The 23,503-nt window shown below is 37.5% G+C and overlaps 1 protein-coding gene across 2 annotated transcripts in view; it reads right to left on the bottom strand.

Annotated features, from left to right (window-relative positions):
• Positions 1–2,842: 2,842 nt before the first annotated feature.
• Positions 2,843–23,503, bottom strand: part of LOC110462242 (hepatocyte growth factor receptor-like) — a 38,823-nt gene continuing 18,162 nt past the window's right edge. For both annotated transcript variants that reach the window (XM_021516126.1, XM_021516125.1), the window contains exons 7-20: positions 22,388–22,505; positions 21,265–21,407; positions 20,589–20,789; positions 18,815–18,911; positions 18,036–18,275; positions 17,059–17,223; positions 15,561–15,843; positions 14,244–14,390; positions 13,947–14,030; positions 12,498–12,682; positions 12,256–12,365; positions 5,204–5,363; positions 4,425–4,561; positions 2,843–3,832 (exon numbers count right to left, since the gene is read on the bottom strand). In XM_021516126.1, coding sequence (XP_021371801.1) covers positions 3,670–3,832; positions 4,425–4,561; positions 5,204–5,363; positions 12,256–12,365; positions 12,498–12,682; positions 13,947–14,030; positions 14,244–14,390; positions 15,561–15,843; positions 17,059–17,223; positions 18,036–18,275; positions 18,815–18,911; positions 20,589–20,789; positions 21,265–21,407; positions 22,388–22,505 — 2,233 coding nt within the window. In that variant the 3' untranslated portion in view covers positions 2,843–3,669. The remainder of the gene's footprint in view (positions 3,833–4,424; positions 4,562–5,203; positions 5,364–12,255; positions 12,366–12,497; positions 12,683–13,946; positions 14,031–14,243; positions 14,391–15,560; positions 15,844–17,058; positions 17,224–18,035; positions 18,276–18,814; positions 18,912–20,588; positions 20,790–21,264; positions 21,408–22,387; positions 22,506–23,503) is intronic.

Raw genomic sequence — 23,503 nt, 5'->3', positions numbered from 1 at the left:
CTTTCTCAAATTTTATATGTAGGTTCCCCTTGGTCCTTAGCTGTGCAGGGCAACTTTTGAGACTGATCGGATAAACAACATAGCCGACAGGCAGCCATCTTGGATTTTGATGTTGAAATATTGTTATCGCTATTTCTCAAGAAGTACCGGAGGGATCTCTCTCAAATTATATATGTAGGTCCCCCTTGGTCCTTAGTTGTACAGGGCAACTTTTGAGACTGATCGGATAAACAACATGGCCGACGGGCAGCCATCTTGGATTTTGATATTGATTGTTTGTTATCGCTATTTCTCAAGAAGTACCAGATGGATCTCCTTGGTCCTAGCTGTGCAGGGCAATTTTATAGACTGATCGGATAAACAACATGGCCGACAGGCAGCCATCTTGGATTTTTATAGTGAAAATAGTGAAAGTTTGTTATCGCTATATTTGGGGAAGTATCAGAGGGATCTTTCTCAAATTTTCTATGTAGGTTCCCCTTGATCTCTCGTTGTGCATGTTATATTTTGAGACTGATCATTAAAACAAACTGGATTAAAAGAAGAACTAAACAGATCTTTCTCATATTGCAATGATCGATTCTATTTCTTTCACATTAAGTACTGTACTAGTAAATATGTAAAATGACAAACTCACTTTGAAAGTTGGCTTTCATACACATCAGTATTTAGTTTAAATCAAAAGTTACCTCAAGGTGCATTTACTGTTAACATGACTCGATCAAACAGATGAGAGGAAAGAAGAGAAAAGATCGAACTGATAAAGAACTAATGAAGATGGTACAAAGGTGGGCGCCAAGATCCCTCTGGGATCTCTTGTTTCTTATATCTTCACTGAATTGAGGCTTCGTCATAGTGATGTGGGTTCAAAATTGTACAAAGAGAAAACGGAGAACATGGCCAAAAAGGGAAAAGTTTGCCATATGGCACCAAGCGGGTTCTATGTAAGTATGTGATAAATATAAACTGATGTTGGTTGGAAGCATGCTCGGATGATGGTTTAAAATGTTCAGACAGGTATTGGCCTAGCGATTGGTCATTTCTTTTTACTTAAGATAAATCGAATGGGTATAATAATGTCTTCAGTTTTGTTGTGACATTCCTGAGGTGCAGGGAACATAAGTGTGTGCAATCCCTGGGATTTTGAGACTGACAAATCACTCCGTTGTCAAAAATCCTATGGCTCTTCCATCAAAAACTGTTCTAAATACTTACATGACGTGAAGAAATCATATGACACAATATATGAATTTTCAATATTTTATTTTCAAAAAATGTAGGAAAATGTTTATATATAAATACCTTAAATATTTTTGCGGTGTTCTAATTTTAGTGTTTTTCCACTTTAAACATTGTGCTTATTGAAGTTTCACTATATAGTTTTGTATTGCTGAGATTATGAGCACGCTAATTCATTGATGCATTAATAAGTTAAAATTCGATAATGTCCGCTAAAATAAGTACTTTTGCAGTATTGTAGAGTTATAAATCCGATGGTAACTTTGAAAGCTTGCTTTTCAAGATTTTAGTTGACATTGTCACTAGTCACTACCCTCAATTATTCTGCAAATTCATGGATTTTGAAAAAAGTATACTTAATCAGTCATGATTGTGAACCAAAAATGATACTTTAGAAACCATTTTCATGTTGCTGAAATGTAAAAGGATCATGAATAAAATAAAAGTTGGTAAGAGTTGGGTACATATTCTAGCACACAGTTCCATGTACACATTGCACCCCCTATTTACTTAGCAATTATATTGCTACAAAGTTGACGCGAATAGTTGTAAAAATGTGGGACACTACAGTTAGTGCTTCATTGTCTGCGACTTGGTGACTTGTAGATATTCTGCCTCTGAAAAACACATGTATTTAATATATTTTTAAATATAATGTATAGTTAGTCCTTGTCTGTCTCTTGTATGGCTTGATAAAGGAGCGGGCTGCTCCAAAAAAATCGACATTTAAGTGTTCTAAGTACATAAATAACACATGCATACATTTGATGTACGTTAAAAAGCTTTTAAGCAATTAATATATGTAATGTATTTAGTAATATTAATGTTTCTTATAGTCGTCACATTTTTCAATATTTAATATACATATTCAAAATTTAAACGCGATCAAATTCTGAAACCTCCTTCACACTTGGAAATACTTGAACTTAATTAGTAAGTGTTCAATGCTGTTGTTGATGAGCGGCGGAGTGCTAGTTAAAACACAGTTTGTGAGTGCTAGTTAAAACACAGTTTGTTCCGAGGGCGGTAACCTGTGTCATTGTTTGTTTTCATTCTTAGTCGGCGGAAAGGTACTAGCGGGCACATGCATGACCGATGCGACTCAAACAAGCAACCGCCCCGAGTTCGATACGAATGACGGTAAAGAATCTCCAAAACCAGTTTAACTATTGATTGCTGGTAAATAACCATGTTGATATTTTGAAATATGTAGCAAGTACTTTAGCACTGGCTTAAAGTTACAAGGTAACAATAACTAGGCCGGATGCTGACTACATTTGTTTTGAGGTGTAGACGGATACTGATCTCAGTACAACAACTGTTAACCTGTAGTCATTGTTTAGAAGCAGTGACATGGTTTCTAATTTTGGAAACTCCACGAATAGAAATAATGAACATAGGATTACGAGCTGCTAAAACTTGTTCTGTTGACAACAACGTATTTGAAATGGTTAATGTGGTACCCAACATTACTTAATGTACAAAATCAATTAATTTATATGTAACCCTGGTAAATACTAGCCGCAATATATCGCTCGGGTATAGAGAACTTCTCTTTAGCTCGATCGGTTGAGCGTTAGACTAGTAAGCCAGAGGTCCCGGGTTCGATCCCATGCGGAGGTAGTGATTCATATTTAATTAATCATGCGCTCTGTTACATATATATAATGTTAACAAATATGTTATGATTGAACATGTATAGTATTACAATAATAGACAGTTCTAAAAAACACCCACATTAATAAACAATATATGTACACCAACACAATGTAATACAACAATAGGCATGCATTCACTTGGTAGTCACATTGAGTACGGATTTAGCTACACCACAAGAGTCTAGGTTATACAAAAAATCGTTCTTTCATCCAGAATATTTGATATCGTCAAAGTTCTGTGCTTTGGGGAGCTGTTTTGTCTCCACTGTATTGCCAAAACTTTCTGTCTTAACTTGTCGGATTCTTATACAATATAAAGAGCACATGCAAACTGAATCGTAACTGCCGATTCCGTAATTTATACTGATGAAAACGATTATCAAGTCCCTTTAGATAGTTTGCCACGGATTTGTCAACTATATTTCAAGCACAACATTGTCTTAATGAAAGATTTCATCATGTATAACGTTCTCACATATTATAAGTCATGTCCGTTTTCATTTGTTTGTGCGTTTTTGTCGCTTCAGAGACGGCTATCTAGTTTTGTAACCTTTGACAGTTTAAAATAATTATATTTCTAAGCTAACGAGGTCTTCATCATTCGCCAAAAGGTTATTTGTGATAACCGCTGCTGATTTCCCGTAGTACACACAAACCATAGTGTGCATTTTTCAAAATTGGACCATAAATGAGAATGTAAAGTTGATTATGATTGTATGGGATCGGTGTAATCATGTTAGCTAAACTTAGTTTGGTCTTACACCAACAAATGTCACGAGGCGATAGTCGCACTTTCCAGGTCAACGGTGACGTCACAGATGCTGTTTTCCTCCTTTTCGCTTTCTTTCAGCAGACGTTTGATTTCTTTGATAATGTCACGAAATGAAGGGCGCCCAGAAGGAGTGAAATTCCAACAACTCTCCATCATCTGAAACCTATACGAATGGTTTAATTGTAAGTAATACCCTCTTATAAACATACCTATATTACAAGGTGTTTTCACAGTTAAATATAGATTTAAATGACTGTTTGTTTCAATCGTTGCAATGGCAAAATGAAGCATACAGCATTGATCGATCATACTCCCAATTGTATTATTTGTGGACAAAGGTAAGTCTAAGAATTTGTCATTGTGCAGTACTCATTTTTCACTCGTAATGAATAAATATCCATACAATTGTATTTTATACGTGACATTTTCTGAATGTTGATGTCAATGTGAAATGTAGGTACCGTGTAGAAGTAAAGCTTAAAATTAATGTCTACATTTTTATTCCGATAAATGATGTACCCTAAGAAAAAATTAAGCATCTCGTATTAATCTGTTCTGTGACAGCCAAATATTACCCGGCATCATGTGGGTTGAGGAAAGAACAGTGCTTGTTCATTAAAATGTCATCTTGTATTTTTCAAAAAACAAAACCCCAGTCGTTACATAAATATGGTTAAATAATGAATATTTTCGACATTGGCCATTTAAGAAAGAGTGATATCTGAAATGGATGGGCTATTTTACATGGTACGTACAGTCTTGGAGGACAGAAGGGAGGTTTGGGCAGACGGCGACCCTCCTTCAGGTACTTGTACATATCCCAGTTGTCGACAGCGGCATACGGATTGGCTCCTCTGGTGATCAGCTCCCACAGAACCACGCCAAAGGACCACTGTTATGAGGAATAGTATTAACGAATAAATGATTTCTTTCTATTTATTTTAATATGATTTAGTTTGAAATAAGTAAATAAACGATATTTACATGTTTCCTTTAAGGACGGTTCTCACTCGTTAAGTGATGTATAAAACATCACTTTCATTTTTTAAATCATTGAATCAATATGTTAAAGGAACAAGAAAGGACAATAAAATACCTGACTACCTATTACTTTTCAAACTAATATATCTAGAACATATAGAACCGCAGGCTCCTGTACTCCTCTACTGGGACTTAGCCCTTTCATCCCTGTAGACCAGAATGGACCTATCCAGATAAATGCATGGTAGAAACTACTGAAGTTATATAGGGGTGAAAAAGTTTATGTGGTATCAGAAAGAGATGAAAAGACGTCCGATATTCCAATGATCTAACATCTTGTTTAGTTCCTCAAGCATATCTACTTCATTTTGATGAAATTCACGTGCTATGTAGTAAAGTCATCCATGTTGACAATTGTATTATATACTATCATATAGTATATGGAAGAAGACATATTCTTTTACTGTGTACGTATTAGTATCTAACTTACGTTGACAATTCTCGATAAATAACGCCGAAATTTTCACCAATGTTTGATTCACGAAACACTCACCACATCAGACTTGGCGGAGTATTTGCCCTTCTCAAGACATTCTGGGGCCATCCACTTAACTGGCAGTTTTTTCTTGTTGTCGCTAGTGTAGTAGTGAGAGGAGTAGATGTCTCTGGATAACCCAAAGTCAGCTACCCTTGCTATAAATTGTTCATCCAGCCTGTCAAAAGAAACACAAACTTAGCTATCCTCGCTATAAACTGGACATCCAGCCTGTCAAAAGAAACCCAAACTTAGCTAGCCTCGCTATAAACTGGTCATCAAGCCTGTCAAAAGAAACCCAAACTTAGCTACCCGCGCTATAAACTTGGCATCAAGCCTGTCAAAAGAAACCCAAATTTAGCTAGCCTCGCTATAAACTGGTCATCAAGCGTGGCAAAAGAAACCCAAACTTAGCTACCCTCGCTATAAACTGGTCATTAAGCCTGTCAAAAGAAACCCAAACTTAGCTACCCGCGCTATAAACGGGTCATCAAGCCTGTCAAAAGAAACCCAAATCTAGCTAGCCTCGCTATAAACTGGTCATCAAGCGTGGCAAAAGAAACCCAAACTTAGCTACCCTCGCTTTAAACTGGTCATCAAGCCTGTCAAAAGAAACCCAAAGTCAGCTACCCTCGCTATAAACTGGTCCTCAAGCCTGTCAAAAGAAACCCAAACTTAGCTTCCCTCGCTATAAACTGGTCATTAAGCCTGTCAAAAGAAACCCAAACTTAGCTACCCGCGCTATAAACTGGTCATCAAGCCTGTCAAAAGAAACCCAAATTTAGCTAGCCTCGCTATAAACTGGTCATCAAGCGTGTCAAAAGAAACCCAAACTTAGCTACCCTCGCTATAAACGGGCATCAAGCCTTTCAAAAGAAACCCAAACTTAGCTAGCCTCGCTATAAACTGGTTGTTTAGCTTGTCAAAAGAAACCCAAACTTAGGTTGCCTCGCTATAAACTGGTCATCAAGCCTGTCAAAAGAAACCCAAACTTAGCTACCCTCGCTATAAACGGGCATCAAGCCTGTCAAAAGAAACCCAAACTTATGTAGCCTCCCCTAAACTGGTCATTCAGCCTGTCAAAAAACCCCAAAACTTCGCTCCCCTCGCTATAAACTGGTCATCAAGCCTGTCTAGAGAAACCCAAACTTAGCTACCCTCGCTATAAACGGGCATCAAGCCTGCCAAAAGAAACCCAAACTTAGCTAGCCTCGCTATAAACTGGTTGTTAAGCTTGTCAAAAGCAACCCAAACTTAGCTACCCTCGCTATAAACTGGTCATTAAGCCTGTCAAAAGAAACCCAAACTTAGCTACCCGCGCTATAAACTGGACATCCAGCCTGTGAAATGAAACCCAAACTTAGCTATCATCGCTATTAACTGGACATCCAGCCTGTCAAAAGAAACCCAAACTTAGCTATCCTCGCTATAAACGGGACATCCAGCCCGTCAAAAGAAACCCAAACTTAGCTAGCCTCGCTATAAACTGGTTGTTAAGCTTGTCAAAAGCAACCCAAACTTAGCTACCCTCGCTATAAACTGGACATCCAGCCTGTCAAAAGAAACCCAAACTTAGCTACCCTCGCTATAAACGGGCATCAAGCCTTTCAAAAGAAACTCAAACGTAGCTAGGCTCGCTATAAACTGGTTGTTTAGCTTGTCAAAAGAAACCCAAACTTAGCTAGCCTCACTATAAACTGGTTGTTTAGCTTGTCAAAAGAAACCCAAACTTAGGTTGCCTCGCTATAAACTGATCATCAAGCCTGTCAAAAGAAACCCAAACTTAGCTAGCCTCGCTATAAACTGGTTGTTTAGCTTGTCAAAAGAAACCCAAACTTAGGTAGCCTCGCTATAAACTGGTCATCAAGCCTGTCAAAAGAAACCCAAACTTAGGTAGCCTCCCCTAAACTGGTCATTCAGCCTGTCAAAAAACCCCAAAACTTCGCTACCCTCGCTATAAACTGGTCATCAAGCCTGTCAAGAGAAACCCAAACTTAGCTACCCTCGCTATAAACTGGTTGTTAAGCTTGTCAAAAGCAACCCAAACTTAGCTAACCTCGCTATAAACTGGACATCCAGCCTGTCAAAAGCAGCCCAAACTTAGCTTCCCTCGCTATCAACTGGACATCCAGCCTGTCAAAAGAAACCCAAACTTAGCTACCCTCGCTATAAACCGGGCATCCTGCCTGTCAAAAGAAACACAAACTTAGAAACCCTCGCTATAAACTGGACATCCAGCCTGTCAAAAGAAACCAAAACTTAGCTATCCTCGCTATAAACTGGACATCCAGCCTGTCATAAGGAAACCCAAACTTAGCTACCCTCGCTTTAAACTGGTCATCAAGCCTGTCAAAAGAAACACAAACTTTGCTACCCTCGCTCTAAACTGGTCATCAAGCCTGTCAAAAGAAACCCAAACTTAGCTACCCTCGCTTTAAACTGGTCATCAAGCCTGTCAAAAGAAACCCAAACTTAGCTACCCTCGCTATAAACTGGTCATCAAGCCTGACAAAAGAAACCCAAACTTGGCTATCCTCGCTATTCACTGGTCATCCAGCCTGTCAAAAGAAACCCAAACCTAGCTACCCTCGCTATAAACTGGTCATCAAGCCTGACAAAAGAAAACCAAACTTAGCTACCCTCGCTATAAAATGGACATCCAGCCTGTCAAAAGCAACCCAAAATTAGCTACCCTCACTATTAACTGGACATCCAGCCTGGTAATAGAAACCAAAACACAGCAACCCTCGCTATAAAGTAAACGACCTATTAACAGCTTAGGTCATTTAAGGACGTACCTCCATATGTATGTGTGCCGGAGATAGGGTATGGTGGTGAACTTGCCTCCTTGTGATGCCGACTTTATGGTGCTATCTCAATAAAAACCATGCCGAAGACACCAAGCACAGCAATTCGCCCGGTCACATTATACTGACAACGGGTGAACCAGTTGTTGCCATTATCATTAATGCTGTACGTCAAGCAGGGACTTCTATTTTTAAGGACTTTGGTATGTCCCTGCCCTGGGGTAGAACCCATTGCCTTCCTAACCAGGGCGAACGTTCAACATAAAAGCCAAAAGTGAGGTATTTCCAAGCAAGGCGCTAGAAAATTAAAGGTAGTTAGAAAAAGAGAGAGAAATATACAGATCCCAAATATTGCAATGGGTGCAGCAGATATATTTTGGTCGCTTTTGTTTCCCCAAACAGAGGGCACCAAAGCAAATCCTCAATTCTGCAGGGGGTTCCCACATTAATCGCCTCTAACGTTAGCAGCAGGTGTATCTTTTCTCGACCCCGACCTGCAGAGGTGACCTTTGCTATGAACTGGTCATCCAGATTGCTGTAGTAAACGAATTTATCATCAAATACGTCCTACTTTTCCGTATTCTTCAAGATACTAAACCATATACTTGGGAATTATGGGTATATTTTCGCTCATCTTCGTCGAATCCATGTTCATTCAATATTGGTTTATATTCGTTACATGGGATCATAGTAATAGACGACAACAAAACATAACCAGACACAGTCTAGAACTGTGTACAAAGATAATAACAGAAACTGATAACAAAACATGGTTAGACACAGTCTATATCTGTGTACAAAGAAATAAACAGAAACTGATAACAAAACATGGTTAGACACAGTCTATATCTGTGTACAAAGAAATAAACAGAAACTGACAACAAAACATGGTCAGACACAGTCTAGATCTGTGTACAAAGACATAAACAGAAGCTGACAACAAAACATGGTCAGACACAGTCTAGATCTGTGTACAAAGACATAAACAGAAACTGACAACAAAACATGGTCAGACACAGTCTAGATCTGTGTACAAAGACATAAACAGAAACTGACAACAAAACATGGTCAGACACAGTCTAGATCTGTGTACAAAGACATAAACAGAAACTGACAACAAAACATGGTCAGACACAGTCTAGATCTGTGTACAAAGACATAAACAGAAACTGACAACAAAACATGGTCAGACACAGTCTAGATCTGTGTACAAAGACATAAACAGAAACTGACAACAAAACATGGTCAGACACAGTCTAGATCTGTGTACAAAGACATAAACAGAAACTGACAACAAAACATGGTCAGACACAGTCTAGATCTGTGTACAAAGACATAAACAGAAACTGACAACAAAACATGGTCAGACACAGTCTAGATCTGTGTACAAAGACATAAACAGAAACTGACAACAAAACATGGTCAGACACAGTCTAGATCTGTGTACAAAGACATAAACAGAAACTGACAACAAAACATGGTCAGACACAGTCTAGATCTGTGTACAAAGACATAAACAGAAACTGACAACAAAACATGGTCAGACACAGTCTAGATCTGTGTACAAAGACATAAACAGAAACTGACAACAAAACATGGTCAGACACAGTCTAGATCTGTGTACAAAGACATAAACAGAAACTGACAACAAAACATGGTCAGACACAGTCTAGATCTGTGTACAAAGACATAAACAGAAACTGACAACAAAACATGGTCAGACACAGTCTAGATCTGTGTACAAAGACATAAACAGAAACTGACAACAAAACATGGTCAGACACAGTCTAGATCTGTGTACAAAGACATAAACAGAAACTGACAACAAAACATGGTCAGACACAGTCTAGATCTGTGTACAAAGACATAAACAGAAACTGACAACAAAACATGGTCAGACACAGTCTAGATCTGTGTACAAAGACATAAACAGAAACTGACAACAAAACATGGTCAGACACAGTCTAGATCTGTGTACAAAGACATAAACAGAAACTGACAACAAAACATGGTCAGACACAGTCTAGATCTGTGTACAAAGACATAAACAGAAACTGACAACAAAACATGGTCAGACACAGTCTAGATCTGTGTACAAAGACATAAACAGAAACTGACAACAAAACATGGTCAGACACAGTCTAGATCTGTGTACAAAGACATAAACAGAAACTGACAACAAAACATGGTCAGACACAGTCTAGATCTGTGTACAAAGACATAAACAGAAACTGACAACAAAACATGGTCAGACACAGTCTAGATCTGTGTACAAAGACATAAACAGAAACTGACAACAAAACATGGTCAGACACAGTCTAGATCTGTGTACAAAGACATAAACAGAAACTGACAACAAAACATGGTCAGACACAGTCTAGATCTGTGTACAAAGACATAAACAGAAACTGACAACAAAACATGGTCAGACACAGTCTAGATCTGTGTACAAAGACATAAACAGAAACTGACAACAAAACATGGTCAGACACAGTCTAGATCTGTGTACAAAGACATAAACAGAAACTGACAACAAAACATGGTCAGACACAGTCTAGATCTGTGTACAAAGACATAAACAGAAACTGACAACAAAACATGGTCAGACACAGTCTAGATCTGTGTACAAAGACATAAACAGAAACTGACAACAAAACATGGTCAGACACAGTCTAGATCTGTGTACAAAGACATAAACAGAAACTGACAACAAAACATGGTCAGACACAGTCTAGATCTGTGTACAAAGACATAAACAGAAACTGACAACAAAACATGGTCAGACACAGTCTAGATCTGTGTACAAAGACATAAACAGAAACTGACAACAAAACATGGTCAGACACAGTCTAGATCTGTGTACAAAGACATAAACAGAAACTGACAACAAAACATGGTCAGACACAGTCTAGATCTGTGTACAAAGACATAAACAGAAACTGACAACAAAACATGGTCAGACACAGTCTAGATCTGTGTACAAAGACATAAACAGAAACTGACAACAAAACATGGTCAGACACAGTCTAGATCTGTGTACAAAGACATAAACAGAAACTGACAACAAAACATGGTCAGACACAGTCTAGATCTGTGTACAAAGACATAAACAGAAACTGACAACAAAACATGGTCAGACACAGTCTAGATCTGTGTACAAAGACATAAACAGAAACTGACAACAAAACATGGTCAGACACAGTCTAGATCTGTGTACAAAGACATAAACAGAAACTGACAACAAAACATGGTCAGACACAGTCTAGATCTGTGTACAAAGACATAAACAGAAACTGACAACAAAACATGGTCAGACACAGTCTAGATCTGTGTACAAAGACATAAACAGAAACTGACAACAAAACATGGTCAGACACAGTCTAGATCTGTGTACAAAGACATAAACAGAAACTGACAACAAAACATGGTCAGACACAGTCTAGATCTGTGTACAAAGACATAAACAGAAACTGACAACAAAACATGGTCAGACACAGTCTAGATCTGTGTACAAAGACATAAACAGAAACTGACAACAAAACATGGTCAGACACAGTCTAGATCTGTGTACAAAGACATAAACAGAAACTGACAACAAAACATGGTCAGACACAGTCTAGATCTGTGTACAAAGACATAAACAGAAACTGACAACAAAACATGGTTAGACACAGTCTAGATCTGTGTACAAAGACATAAACAGAAACTGACAACAAAACATGGTTAGACACAGTCTAGATCTGTGTACAAAGACATACACAGAAACTAACAACATAACAAAAGAACATGAACCACCGGAAGACCAGGAAAATTCAAGAAAAGTTGACCATGCCTTTAATCCCGGTTCAAACTGACATCCTATACTTCGAAATCGAGTTATGATTACAAAGTGGTCGATCTTTTCATGTGAAGTATTGGTATCATCAGTTCAAATTAGTAAACGTAACACCATATGGTATTGACAATCTCCTATAAGATTGTATAACCATTTAAAAAATATAAGCCAATTTTGATATGCCGACAACCTAATATAGTTTGATAGAATGCATTCGCGGTATTTCTCCTGTAACTCTTAGTAAAATGTCCTCGTATGTCATTTGTACCTTATTGCCTTTCCCCCTATAATGCTAGTTGGCCTTTTAGTGAAAATGGCTGCGATACCGGGACTTATAAAATTATGACCTATGGATGCACCTATCTCATATCCTTGACTTAAATTACGAAACTCCTTTGTTTAAACATGCATATTAAATGTGTACTTACATACAGTTTCTTGCAGCCAAGTCCCTGTGGACAAATTTGATTGATGCCAGGTATTCCATTCCTTGAGCAATGTCGAGGCCAAAGAAAACCAGGTCCTTCACGAGAGGCATCTAGTAGAATAAACAATGGAAAACATGTCGGAACGAAAGTAAATCAAAACAACGAATTCCTGACAAAACTAGAGTTGAAGGTTAACGTTATGCTTAATGTCATACTTCTAAAAAGTCTAATAAACGTCTTACATTTTGTTCATCTCTGATATAGGCCAGCAGGTCTCCATTTTCCATGAAAGGCAATATGACTAGTGGGAACTCTCCCTTGTCTACGCACACGCCGATCAGAGACAGCACATTGGGATGCCTAAAGTCCTTCATCATCAACGCTTCGTTAATGAATTCTCCGATATCCACTTCTTTTGCAGACGTTTCTAAATCATAAAAAATATTAAGATACACTGAAGATGTAATATAAGCTCTAAGGTGGATTCATCTCATTTTTTGTGTATATGTACATGTTTGTCTATTGAATAACAATTCTTTGTAAATACACTACTAGGTAAAACTAACTCAGACATATAAACAGATTACAAGTTATATGTATTACATTTATATACCAGCTCATATAGCACGATTAGTGAAATGTTTATCTGTTGCAATTTTTTTTGAAATGTTTATTTTCTTTCTGCATCATATACATGATATACATTGCCTTAATTAGGTGTATACATTGTATTACAATATAGAAATTAATTTGTTTTGCTTCTTCATTTTCAACAAGATACTTACACAAGTTGCGATTATTAATACTCTGTCACCTTCATCAGACATAACATTTATCTTGTTGTATCTTATGAACCGGTATAAATTATAAACCTACCAACCTGAAGAAGATGTTTAGAAACATATGTATCATGTCATTTTTCAGATCATGAATGTTTTTTTTTGTCTCAGTTTCATATTCTTTGTGAGTCCTCCATCTCTCACTTTTTAATTAATAGATCAATGAAACAAGAAGCTGTTGTGTTCTTGAATTATTACCAATTACTTTCACGAAGTTTTAGTCCACTGGTTTTTCATTTCTTATTTTTAATTGTGGTATGTTAATCACTACACGGTCGTGTTCTAATGTTGTATAGGTTTATGCGCCTATTTGATTGAGACAATGACTATGGCGAAGTCCAATCTAACGGTTATACTAAGCTATATAATATAATTATGTAATATTCGATTATTACTATAATATGGTTATATTTTACAGTTTTACATGGTTAATGTGACATCGTAAAGAGATAAGACGTGTCCGACCATCTAATTATTTTTCCAATCTTGTTTAGTTCGTCTCACGTGTGATGATGTAAAGCTATCCATGCTGAGAAGCGAGACGATTGGTTTAGAGAAAAGATGATTATAATGTTTTTCGCAATATGTGCTAACATACTTGATCAAGGTTATGTATTCCGTCTTTGTGTATTGCAGAGTTATCTTCTCCTGGGAGCAGGTATTGATTGTTACGTCACTTGTTTGTGAGAGTAACGTCATCAATTTTTGAGAAAACGACGTAATTTTCTCACACAAACCAATGACGTAACATTCAATACCTGCTCCCAAGAGAAGATAACTCTGCAATACGCAAAGACGGAATATGCTATTTCTATACAGTATTATGTTTATTATTCCGTAAGAATAACTTACTTAAAATCGTTTTGACAGCCACGAGTTCCTCCCCCTTTTCTCCGGGCTTGGACAGATAGCCTTTATAAACACACCCGAACTGACCTGATGGAAACATAAGTATAAACATGTATTCATCAACAACAATATATTTGAAGTACTTGACTATTTTACCCTCATCAAGATTTTTAAAAATACCTCCAAATATTTCAGTTAAAGGGTTAATAAACAAGAGAACAGCTCTGGCCAGGCGATTTGTCCAGAAGTCAATATATTGTAGACAATTTTATTTTACTAGATAGCTCTATTGTAACTCACCATGTCCCAAACTTTCGCCTAGAAGCAGGTTGTCTCTGCTGACAAGAAGGTGTTGTTTCTGTAGCATGTCTATAGTTCCCAGGTCCACGAACAGGTTAGGTGGCTCGCCTCCAGTAGCCCCCTCCTCATACCCAATGTGGATGTAATCTACAAAAGACGTTCCGTGCCAATCTATTGTTCATACACTGAAACATTTTTTTGTTTTTTCATTTCACGAGTTCTCAAAAATATTTCGAACTTCCGTTTAAATCTCTGTACCGATTACAATTTCGTCTAATCTAACACTGTATTTTACATGTCAGCAGCCCAAATATTCAGCTGAAATCAAAGGTAATAATGGTCTGGAATAACCTAGATTTCCTATATTTCTATCATACGATATATGATAAAGATTTAAGCATGGACAGCTTTCAGTTGGCATTCATAGCTAATATGAATGCCATCTGGATGTGGTAGGGTTATATAGTTGCAATGCCATACGATTGTAAATATGTGTATATATGTAAACGTATATCATCCTATCAGACTTTCTATCAGGAAAAAAATGTCATGAAATTGACTAAGTCTTCCATGCTAAATAATTAAATAAGATTGACACAAGCTTAATTGCAAGATAAAGATTTAGTATAAAAATATGTATATATAAACTTCGAAAAAGAATGTATTATTTACACCGGTGAAATACACTTTCAGGGTTAAAACTATTACAAGTATAAAAATACATTCAAAAATGCAAAGGGAATTTGTCGAGGTCATTTCAGATTCGAGTGAAAAGAAAACAGCTTATGGAGTTTTTCACTATTTTAAATTTATTTCATTGAGGTTAACCATACTGAACAGTAATTATAAGAAGGCATGGTCAATTCCACAACATCGTTCGGCTGTTTTGACCTATTGAACTCATCGGTGAGTCAAGGGGCAAAAAATAAAAAATAAAATAAAAATAGTCAAAAGTAATGTTGAAAGAGAGGGGCAGGTGCGTAGATCCTCTTAATCTATAAGTTTCAAAATAGAGAGGAGTTCTGGTTAGTTTCAAATTCAATAATCTGTAAGTACGTATATCATGAACCTAAAAGTACGTCCTATTTATGCAATGAAAATACGTGACGTCACGGAATTATCACATGATCATTGCCCAAGACTGGCATGATTTTTCATTGACGAAGAGAATATTTCTCGTTGAATATCATATCATTTTTACTCATGCGGAAAGAACCAACCTGCTATTAGAAACTTTTAACAACAGAAGTTGAGTTTACAAGGTGCATGTTATGTATCACTATGTTATGTCAAACACGACATGCATGCAATACTTACTGTTTGGAACTGAACTAGGCTCATCTGTCTCGATCCGCATCAGGTTCTGGAAGGTCATTGCCCCCTCCAAATCATTATTGGTGCTGTAGCCGCCCCTTCGTCTCTTCCGGCTCCTCCCTTTTTTCCTCAAAATGATACACACGATGACGAGGATGAAGACAAAACTAATGGCAATACCAGTCCAAAGCCAGTTCTGATAGCCGGGACTAGCGACAAGGGGTAGTCTCGTGTGTACAGTAATATTCAGATCTCCAAGTTCCATCAGAAACGGACCTACCTTCGCCTGAGTATAGAAATAGTTCAGATTAGACAGATAAGATAGTAAATAGAGACATTTTAATGACTGATGAGGTATGTGGTAGTTTCCCAAAAAATGTAAAAATGTTCAGCAAAATCCCTAAGATATTTTTACCTCGACCTTTAGATCCAGCAGCTTCTTAGGTCATGTTTGACAGTAAAACAAAATCAGATATATTAAACTTGCACAAATGCCATTTCTATATAGTAAATACTTATAATAAAACATTATAACCTATCAATCTTTTTGTGTAAGAAACAATTGACATGCAATATCATCTAGTCCATTTATACGTCAAGTGGTTTCGGTTTTCTTTTACACCAGTTGTGAAAAGACTAGAAACATATTTACTGCTACGGTGGGAAAACGGAAACAAACCTAACCAAATCATAACCGTAACAAATTGGTACTTTTCATTGCGAAACCGAGACCGTGTAACATAGATTGATAACAAATATTCCGTCTTTGCGTATTGCAGAGTTATCTTCTCTTAAGAGCAGGTAATGATTGTTACGTCATTGATCTGTGTGAGAAAATTGCATCGTTTTCTCAAAAATTGATGACGTTACTCTCACTAACAAGTGACGTAACAATCAATCCCTGCTCCCTAGGGAAGATAACTCTGCAATACGCAAAGACGGAATGTTGTTAATGAGCTTGATGTGTTCAAAACGTAAAATATTAAAAACACAAAAACATTCTATTATTAATTAGGAAATCTTACCAAACAATTACAGAAATTGTTAATCGGTAAATTCAATTGTGCTGAGAAACTCAATCACAATGGCACTCAGCCAAAGATTACGTTATTATATCCCCAAGTGTTTTGATACGGTATTTTTTTCGTCGTTGTAGGTAGCTTTAAAAGGCTATAAATATCAGACAAAAAAATCCCATAAATGTTGGCATAAATACTGTAATAACTGATGCAACATAATGCAGTGTACCTATACATTGTAATGATAAGTATACCATTTGTTAATTAGTTCCTGTAAGAGATCAATCTTTATTCAGAGACCACCAATGGCATGACCATGAAGCTGTTTCTCACTGCATGGAAATAGGAGCAAAGGTAAGCATTAAGAAATGGTCTCTATAAAAAAGTTAGTCAACGAAGTGGTTTCGAAAGCAGGAATGACTGTATTAAAATGGTTAGACAAGTGGATTAACATACAACAGTATTTACATAAACTATTTTACCTTCACATGGTGCAGTTTATTATTCCGATTGGCCCCTAAATTAGTCAGGACATACGACATGTCACATAGCAGTCTGTCACTTTCTAACGTTATCACTGGACAGCGTACGCCTTCAATGGTCACATTATAATCTCTGGCGTCATATGCCATGGTAAGATAACGCCCCTGAAAAATATTTAAAACATGTCAAAATTGATGTCATAGTTAACTAATTACCAATTATGAATAAATAAGTTTGTGTTAAAAATATTGCTAAAATTGCTTATTGCAATAATTAACATTGGTAATATGAAGAACAAGAAACTTTTAATAAAACTAATATAGAATTTTTCTCTGTTAACTACTTGAAACAAAAGCAAGTTTGGACGTAAATATAGCATAATTCAATTTTGGGATTCATTTCCGTTTCAGAAACTTTGTTCTTGCACAATTTTGTTAAAATATACAAAAAGCGAAAACAAGAGCGAAAATATAAACAACAAATTATCTCCCTTTACATTATTGATCGTTTTAACTTTTTAACGTATTCATATTTCTGTACTGAATCTTAAGAAAAATCATATAACATTTTTCGGAGAAAGATTATGAAATATTACATCCAAAAAAAGAAAGGAAACAAACAATTATCAGCACGTCGAGTGCATTCTTCTTCTAGTTGTAGATAGAAACTTTGTTTTAACTACTGTATCAAATATCTATGTGTTTTCCTAAGACATATTCCTATATATTCCTAGTATATAACATAAAGATAAAATCAAATTCTCAAAAGAAATTCCATGCAACAACATTTTAACCGCAATCTGTCTAGAACTGTCATATTTTCTCGTTGACACAAGTGTATTATCTCGAGATAATTAACCGGGGTTACTCTTTTATATCAATTGCAGTTCATTATTGTTAAGTTAGGCTTTTAGAAATAATGCATTTTTTTAATTTTTTTTTTAAATCAATATAAAAACCAAATTGTAGAAGCTTGCATTTAGAATCAAAATTCTGTTTTCGTTGTCCAAGGATATATTTTGTGTGACGGGGTAGAGGACCGGATCGTTGTAGACCATGATTCTCCGGTTGGCGTTTCCTACGGGAAAGCCGTCATCCAACACGAGGGTTAAACTTCCACTAACACCTGAGGGTACACTGGCCAGAAGGGTTGCAAGACTGGGGTAAGTACACTCTAGCAACGTGGGGTTGACCACTTCACACTCCTGTGTTGTCACCTGGATTGTATACATGATATATACCGAAATTAATAAAAAAAAAAAGATTATTTAGTCGAAATAATCTTCTTTTAAAGCATTTAGGACTGTTAAATAATCCTAGTAGAACTAGTCTTTAGTGTTGTAAAAATAAGGTTGCATTGGACCTAAACTCGTTAACTATGACACGTCCGTTTGCCAGTAGGGTCAAGGTCGCAGTTCCATTTCCGGTTCATGTAATATTAATCTTATTTCATTGCTGTACATTTCGTTTCATTTATGGAAAGGTTAATACTTCCCTGACAAATTTCAGGGTTCGTTTTCAAGACAACCAATCAATAGAAATCAATAGAGGGAGTGGCGTGAATCCTTCATGGTCATCTTTTTAATCTCGTTTTATAAGCTCTAGATCTGCACTGTTATTACACTTATATAATAACTTACAAGAAAGGAACGATGTGATGGTGTTACTGAAATTAATAGTAGCCAGATAATATTATGTCTACATATGTAATGGAGATTTAAAAACACATTCACTGTTAGATCATTGTATTACGGACCTCTGTGGCTGACTGGTTGTTCCTCACGACGATCTGTAAACTCGACATCGATATAGCATCAAAGTTTTCTCCGGTGACAGACACGATTCTTCCACCCCTGTAAGAATAAATCCGGTATGATAACTATTTATGTGTATGACAGGTTGGGACAGAACAGGACAGGATGGGACACAATGGAACAGAGCAGGACAGGATGGGAAGTTAGGGACAGGACAGGACACGATGGGACACGATGGGACAGAGCAGGAGAGAACAGGACAGGATGGGACACGATGAAACAGAGCAGGACAGGATGGGACAGAACAGGACAGGATGGGACACGATGGAACAGAACAGGACAGGATGGGACACGATGAATCTGAGCAGGACAGGATGGGACAGAACAGGACCGGATGGGACACGATGGGACAGAGCAGGAGAGAACAGGACAGGATGGGAAGTAAGGGACAGAAAAGGACAGGATGGGACACGATGGGACAAAAACAGGACAGGATGGGACACGATGGAACAGAACAGGACAGGATGGGACACAATGGAACAAAGCTGGACAGGATGGGAAGTTAGGGACAGGACAGGACACGATGGGACACGATGGGACAGCGCAGGAGAGATCAGGACAGGATGGGAAGTAAGGGACAGAGTAGGACACGATGGGACACGATGGAACAGAGCAGGACAGGATGGGACAGGATGGGACAGAGCAGGAGAGAACAGGACATGATGGGAAGTAAGGGACAGAACAGGACAGGATTGGACACGATGGAACAGAACAGGACAGGATGGGACACGATGGGACAGAGCAGGAGAGAACAGGACAGGATGGGAAGTAAGGGACAGAAAAGGACAGGATGGGACACGATGGGACAAAAACAGGACAGGATGGGACACGATGGAACAGAACAGGACAGGATGGGAAGTAAGGAACAGAACAGGACAGGATGGGACACAATGGAACAGAGCAGGACAGGATGGGAAGTTAGGGACAGGACAGGACACGATGGGACACGATGGGACAGCGCAGGAGAGAACAGGACAGGATGGGAAGTAAGGGACAGAACAGGACAGGATGGAACACGATGGAACAGAGCAGGACAGGATGGGAAGTAAGGGACAGAACAGGACGGGATGGGACACGATGGAACAGAGCAGGACATGATGGGAAGTAAGGGAGAAAACAGGACAGGAAGGGACACGATGGAACAGAGCAGGACCGGATGGCACACGATGGGACAGAGCAGGACAGGATGGGAAGAAAGGGACAGGACACGATGGGACAGAACAGGACAGGATGGGACACAATGGAACAGAGCAGGACAGGATGGGAAGTAAGGGACAGAACAGGACAGGATGGGACACGATGGGACAGAGCAGGACAGGATGGGAAGTAAGGGACAGGATAGGACATGATGGGACACGATGGGACAGAACAGGACAGGATGGGACACAATGGAACAGAGCAGGACCGGATGGGAAGTAAGGGACAGAACAGGACAGGATGGGACGTGAAGGGACAGTTACAAGTTACATATATTCAATGTAAAGAAAAAAGCATCTTAATAGTTTTATACAGTTTCATTTAATACACTCCGATAAAAATATTTAATGCCAATTTAGCGTTAACGTCAAAAATGACAAAATAAAAATTATGCATTAAAATTAATAGTGTATTTATTTAATGATTGTTTTAAAAGCAACATGTACAATTAATTCAAATTTCAAATATAGTCGCTAAAAATATTAAGGCGGACATTGCTGGATACCATAGTTACTATACCCAATTGTTGTAGACACTGGTTTTATGTTGGTAATGACCGGATCAGCCATGTAACAGAAGTCCTTGATGGATTCCAAAACGGTCCCATCTATGTTCACCACCACTGGGCCGGAACCAAGACAAGATGGCTGGTTGGTACCAGAGCCAGAGTTTGTAGACGTCCATCGAGTCAATCGGCAGACAACGTTGTCATTTTCCACCCTGTACGAACAACAAGTAAAATAGAAATCACAGTCTTGTCTTATAGCAGACAATGTTGTCATTTTCCACCCTGTACGAACAACAAGTAATATAGAAATCACAGTCTTGACTTATAGCAGACAATGTTGTCATGTTCCACCCTGTACGAACAACAAGTAAAATAGAAATCACAGTCTTGTCTTATAGCAGACAATGTTGTCATTTTCCACCCTGTACGAACAACAAGTGAAATAGAAATCACAGTCTTATCTTATATATTTTTAATGATATTGGCTTATATTTCATCTATGTTAGGCCAACCTTCGCTTCCATGAAAATTGCAGATAATTTAACGTTTTTCACATGCCTTTCTCGAAACAGCAGTTTTTATTTGTTTTTCTAATCCCATGCGTACCGTGTGCACATGGAAAATGGGCTTTCAAAGTCGAAAATGTATTTCAATTTTATCAAGAAGAAAACACTTTTATCATACTACCTTTCCAATTCACAAACAGATTGCGAGTCGGACACGTCTATAGCCAACGATGATCCTATGTCCAGATTCTGTCCTGTGATAGTTAAGGACGTAGATCCGGACTTTGGCCCATGTTTGGGATGGAAGTCGTCGAGTGAAGGTATCTGAAAACACGAAACCCATAAAGGTAAGTACTTATGTACCAGACAAAAGAGGAATGTAGTTAATATAAGCTAAGCCCGAAAGTTATTAGGGGACATTGTTGGTGTCCAACACTGTTTTTTTTTAGTTATTTCTTTGCTAGTTTCTCTTCTCAGGAAAACATTCGTTGCTAGAATAATTTTCAAGAGGTAAGAACCATTGTTGAATTGTGAATTATGAGGCAGCAGTCCTCTCTATAGCATTTCATGTATTGTTACAAATTTTCAAACTTGTTTCCAAGAAACTAAGCGCGTCTTGATGAATCACAAATTGTTAAAACATGTAGATGTTAGATTTCCTTACCCTAAAACAGATCGAACTTGTCATGGTGTTGTTATTAAGCTATTATGAAATGGGAGTCCGAGTTGTTAAAGTAAGGTAGCAAATCCAAGGTTTGTATTTAATAATATCAATTATCTGCCAGAGACACGACACTCGATTATCCTTGCGATTGTAGGTATATATAGGCGGAAGTAATATATTTGATACGAGTACCAATTATTAGGTTCTTAGCTGCATCGAATTTGGGTCGTGAAAATAAATAATAATGGTGTCGGAAGCCTAGGGTTGTTCAGACCTTTATTAGGCTCCCAACATACGTCCTAGCAAACTTTTGTAATAACAATGAAAGTATGGTCATTTATTTGTGTGTTTAGTCTTCTATCTGATTCCAACTATGTGTGTCTAGTGGCCGTGGTTGGTTGGTAGAACAGATAGCACACAAGGATCTGTCAAAACTGAAGTGTCGATTTAGAAAGACAATAACTTCTGTGGAGACTGGATGAATACAGGTGACATGGAATTAAGTGTCTCTCCTACATAAACCGTGGCATATGTGTTATCAGGATAACCATTATCAACGTAGATTAAAAGAAGAGAGTTTTCCACGTGACCGATGGACCCCAATGAACATTATTTTAACTTTGTAAAGATTTTATCTTACCAGAAACTCAAACGTGGTATTCTTTGAGATTGACTGCATGCTGTGTGTGCTGTTTGATATTTTAACGACTACCGAAGCATTGTCACTTTTGTTGGATACGGCAGTCTCACACACGATGCTGTAAAAGGACAGAAAGAGATAAAATGATAAGAGAATCAAGCCTTTTGCTGAGTTTCTGCAGTTGTCGATATAAAGTAAATGTTTCATTTATTTCTCTGGAAATATTTTCTGTTTTATTTCAGTACCAAAGAAATGACCAGCAAGCAATCCATGGCCATAGTGATGATGGGTCCCCATACCATTGCAAAAAAAATGTAACTAAGTGTTGAAAACGGAATGGCTATAACTTTGATTAATCATTTCTGAAAAGAAAATAATACCTTTTGGGACTTTAATAAAAAATAATAAAGAAGAAATAAACAAAATATAATCAACAGCAGGGCTAGACCGGGGTTTGAATACTGGGTCAGTTCAGATTGTTTTACTACCGCTCTAACCAGTAGAGATACCTGGTAAACGGAAGTGGCCTCTGTCAAACGGAAGTGCCCTGGCCCGTTTTGCTACAGTTATATCCTTACTGAGGTTAGGGGGAGGTAACTGTATATGTGGAAAAACCACAGCGCAGTGGAACAGGGTTCCTTAAAACAACCATTCCACAAATACCACAAATTAAAATCATTTATCTTAAACGACATTCAATACATTCAATATACATTGTATACTGATATATGTTTTTATTTGATTATTAAATCCTTACTGATTTTACAACATAAGCCATATCTCAATTACTTCATTTACATGGTCATTTTAATATTTCAATCAATCTAAATTTTAGTTTATACGTTAAATATATATCAAATGTTACTGGGTAAACATTATGAGTCAGATCTTTTTTACTTGATTAATGGTTCCATCGATATCCCTCAATAGTACCATATACATTGCTACTCATATTTAAATTTTCTCTTACTTTAAATATATATATATATATGTTGTCTCTCTTATCTAGTATCCGTTACTGGATAGATATAGTGGTTTTGGACTGGATCCACAATATAGATCACACATCTTCACCCAAATTTATCAATGATCTCTTCACCACTTTTTTTTTTTTTT

Source organism: Mizuhopecten yessoensis, unplaced genomic scaffold (genome assembly GCF_002113885.1).
Source record: "Mizuhopecten yessoensis strain PY_sf001 unplaced genomic scaffold, ASM211388v2 scaffold10765, whole genome shotgun sequence".
NCBI lineage: Eukaryota > Metazoa > Mollusca > Bivalvia > Pectinida > Pectinidae > Mizuhopecten > Mizuhopecten yessoensis.
Note: the sequence above shows the minus strand (reverse complement) of the source record. Positions and strands in the feature narration are given on the sequence as shown.